Genomic DNA, 4,500 nt, shown 5'->3' with positions numbered 1-4,500 from the left:
AAAAAATGAAGATTGGTTCTCAGAAACAGGCCTATAAATATTGAAAGACGCAGAGAAAAGATTAGCTATAGACCAGGGATCATCAACTAGATTCAGCCAATCATCAACTAAATTCAAACAATCATCAACTACATTCAAACAATCATCAACTACATTCAGCCAATCATCAACTAGATTCAGCCAATCATCAACTAGATTCAGCCAATCATCAACTAAATTCAAACAATCATCAACTACATTCAAACAATCATCAACTACATTCAGCCAATCATCAACTAGATTCAGCCAATCATCAACTAGATTCAGCCAATCATCAACTAGATTCAGCCAATCATCAACTAGATTCAGCCAATCATCAACTAAATTCAGCCAATCATCAACTAGATTCAGCCAATCATCAACTAGATTCAGCCAATCATCAACTAGATTCAGCCAATCATCAACTAAATTCAAACAATCATCAACTACATTCAAACAATCATCAACTAGATTCAGCCAATCATCAACTAGATTCAGCCAATCATCAACTAGATTCAGCCAATCATCAACTAGATTCAATCAATCATCAACTAGATTCAGCCAATCATCAACTAGATTCAGCCAATCATCAACTAGATTCAGCCAATCATCAACTAGATTCAGCCAATCATCAACTAGATTCAGCCAATCATCAACTACATTCAAACAATCATCAACTAGATTCAACCAATCATCAACCAGATTCAGCCAATCATCAACTAGATTCAGCCAATCATCAACTAGATTCAGCCAATCATCAACTAGATTCAGCCAATCATCAACTAGATTCAGCCAATCATCAACTAGATTCAGCCAATCATCAACTAGATTCAGCCAATCATCAACTAGAGCGGATGGCCAGGGTGCCAGAACATAATTACAAATCATTTGTAGACTCCAAATTGACCACAAGAAGCCCAAACAGATACAATATTTGACTAAAACATTTCAAACCCTGCTTACACTTGTGTACAATCACATAATCTCTCTATTGGGAATACTTTAGAACAGATTTCAGAAATTAAAATCACTTGGATCTGATTTGCTGGTGTTTTTACAGCTTTATGTCCAACATAATTTTAAAAAAACTAAAAATACATATTTATACATTTTTGCTCAGGAAACTTATATACTGTATATTGTGACAGACAGCAGGAGTATAGACTGCAGCAGGACTATAGACTGTATATTGTGACAGACAGCAGGACTATAGACTGTATATTGTGACAGACAGCAGGACTATAGACTGTATATTGTGACAGACAGCAGGACTATAGACTGTATATTGTGACAGACAGCAGGACTATAGACTGTATATTGTGACAGACAGCAGGACTATAGACTGTATATTGTGACAGACAGCAGGACTATAGACTGTATATTGTGACAGACAGCAGGACTATAGACTGTATATTGTGACAGACAGCAGGACTATAGACTGTATATTGTGACAGGCAGCAGGACTATAGACTGTATATTGTGACAGACAGCAGGGCTACGCCGGTTCTCTCTCCACCATCAGATGGCGCTAACATACAGTACTTCTGTAACGTTCTCTCATCGTGTTTCAGATGGCGTTTACATATTTATGTAAAGTTCTCATCGTTTTTCGCTGGAAAAATGTAACCACCACGCCTAGTATGTGATCCATTACAAATAACTCATAGAATATGCTCATTCCCAATTTGCCTATAATAATGTATATTTGTAGATTATTAGGTTATTATAGGCTATTTTACACGTGTATTGACCATTGAAAGTGCATTTAGTCCGTGAGATGTTAGGAAATACGACTTCACTTTTTTTAAATGCAAGTTTTGTGTTTAACCCCCACAACAAATCCGCTGCGGTAGGCCGAGCAAACCACGCGCACCTGGCACGCTGCATGGACCGCACGAGAGAGAGGGCGGGACAGGCAAAAGTCTACTAGCGGACACCTCCAAAGTTCCAACTGTCCCAACACTGGGACATTCCTTTACACGGGTCGCCCTCTGAATAAAACCCAGCATGCCTGGTAATGTTTGTCAAAGGGTGGTAATAATGAATGTAATACGGCTGTGATAAGGTATGACGCTCTACATTTACGTTAGTGTGGGCTACACATGTACATTTGAACTTCAGCACAGCTCTCGGCAGTGTTCTGTGTGGATAGAAATGTGATTTGCTTAGTGGGATTGCCCTTCGAGTTTGCTCCACCCAAAGAGGATATGGACTGTTGGAGCAGGGACTAGGTTATGTTGCCAAAAAAAAAAGAGCCGTTAGCTGAAGTTGCTGAACTATTGGAAAGCCATGCTGAGAAGTTCGGGGGTAAAGTCCTATTTGAGTTTTAATCACATGGCATTTTAAGAATGCTTCAAAGATGGCGGTAGCTACAGTAATTTCGGGGAACCGAGTAGAAAAAAGTGGATTTTTGGAGGTTTTAGTGAGGGACCGATGGCACAATGTTCTGGCCAACTTGAACGAAGAAGCTCTAACGTTGAGTTGCGAGGACCTGGGAGAGAATGTGACCCTAAACGGCATCACCAATGGATCTTACGGGTGCAACGCAACTCACCCGGATCACACAAACAGTCCGAAAACTGCGGTGAGGACAGCTTTCACGGATTTACAGGAGCAAGTCCCAGAAGCGATCGCAAACAGAAAAAGATGTGTGAAAGTAACAAAGCAAGAGGTAGGAGGACTCGGCATCAGCATAAAGGGGGGAAAAGAGAATAAAATGCCGATACTTATTAGTAAGATCTTCAAAGGTCTGGCTGCGGATCAAACCCAAGCCTTGTATGTCGGTGACGCGATTCTGTCGGTGAACGGTGTGAACCTGCGGGACGCTACGCATGACGAGGCGGTGCAGGGGCTCAAACGAGCCGGGAGAGAGGTGACGCTAGAAGGTAAGAACGGAACGGGACCAACTGTCGTTCGATACATTCTTTCTTGGTGAAGTGAGGGGGCCCGGGGGCATCCTCAAATCTAAATGCAGGCTGCCAGAGGAATTACGCACATTAATATTTCTGCTCTCAAACATATGAGTGATCAACCTCTGTCAACTGGTTCTTCCATTTTCTAAATACTTTCAATATGATTCATTTCCATGTCGGCTCAATGCCGGGGCAAAAGGATGCCCATTTGAAATTCCAAAATAGTGTTACATTTTTTGGGGCAATAATGAAGATTAACTGAAAAATTCTTAGGTTGTTTCTTGCAATAGCCTTCCGTGACTTTAAAGATTATTTATCTCGAAACGGTGATTCCTAAAAGATGTGTCTGGAGATTTGGTCAACTCAAATCAGGAATGAGCAGGGTGAGCTCTACCATAATGACCTCTTATTCGTGTTCTCATTACATTTAGTGCAACAAGACCACTTATGGTCTGGAAAGTTCTCAAATTAAGCAATAATGCACGAGGGGGTGTGGTATATGGCCAATATACCACGGCTAAGGGCTGTTCTTAAGCATGACAGTGGAGTGCCTGGACACAGCCCTTAGCCGTGGTATATTGGCCATATATCACAAAACCCTGAGGTGTCATATTGCATAAATATATTTAAACAAACAATATTGGAATTACCATGGTAACAACCAACTATCAACTCTCTCTGCCTGATTTATAGATCAAATCAAATCAAATTTATTTATATAGCTATTCGTACATCAGTTGATATCACAAACTGCTGTACAGAAACCCAGCCTAAAACCCCAAACAGCAAGCCATGCAGGTGTAGAAGCACGGTGGCTAGGAAAAACTCCCTAGAAAGGCCAAAACCTAGGAAGAAACCTAGAGAGGAACCAGGCTATGAGGGGTGGCCAGTCCTCTTCTGGCTGTGCCAGGTGGAGATTATAACAGAACATGGCCAAGATGTTCAAATGTTCATAAATGACCAGCATGGTCAAATAATAATAATCACAGTAGTTGTCGAGGGTACAGCAAGTCAGCACCTCAGGAGTAAATGTCAGTTGGCTTTTCATAGCCGATTATGAAAGAATAGGAATTTTGAATGAAGTAAAACATCAACTGTCAGAGTGCTGAAAAATCTAATAGAACGGTTGTTTTTATTGGGGATTTTTTTTTAATGAATTATTTTCCATACTTTACAAACGTTTGTATTTAACTTCTACTTTTAGAGGCAAAAATATATCAGTTTTTTGAGTATCTGTTGTCAACTCCGTAAGTGGCTTGTCAACTTGATGGCTAACCACCTTAAAATCGTATTTTTTTTGTGTGTGTGTCAATATTCTGAGAAAATAATGTGTAATCACTGTTCTGCAACATAGGCTTAAACAATGTAACTCTTTTCTGTGCAAGACCTAAGGGTTAATGTTTGCCTTATAAATGTTGTTTTACGTTCTAAATCTAGAAAAACTCAAATTAGCCATGGAGCATTATATAGTGCTATAAAACAAAACATTATCACCTGCTAAAATACATGTTTTCAATAAGCCTATCAGCAACGTCAACAGTTTACAGAATAAGGAAATAATATTATGTCC

General features: G+C 39.8%; 1 protein-coding gene across 2 annotated transcripts in view; it reads left to right on the top strand.

The window, feature by feature from the left end:
* Positions 1-1,587: 1,587 nt before the first annotated feature.
* Positions 1,588-4,500, top strand: part of LOC149984316 (beta-1-syntrophin-like) — an 86,582-nt gene continuing 83,669 nt past the window's right edge. For both annotated transcript variants that reach the window (XM_090220007.1, XM_090220001.1), the window contains exon 1: positions 1,588-2,903. In XM_090220007.1, the coding sequence (XP_090076133.1) occupies positions 2,378-2,903 (526 nt within the window). In that variant the 5' untranslated portion in view covers positions 1,588-2,377. The remainder of the gene's footprint in view (positions 2,904-4,500) is intronic.

This window comes from Oncorhynchus mykiss, chromosome 3 (genome assembly GCF_057628025.1).
Source record: "Oncorhynchus mykiss isolate SJ-2025 chromosome 3, ASM5762802v1, whole genome shotgun sequence".
NCBI classification, from domain to species: Eukaryota; Metazoa; Chordata; class Actinopteri; order Salmoniformes; family Salmonidae; genus Oncorhynchus; species Oncorhynchus mykiss.
Note: the sequence above shows the minus strand (reverse complement) of the source record. Positions and strands in the feature narration are given on the sequence as shown.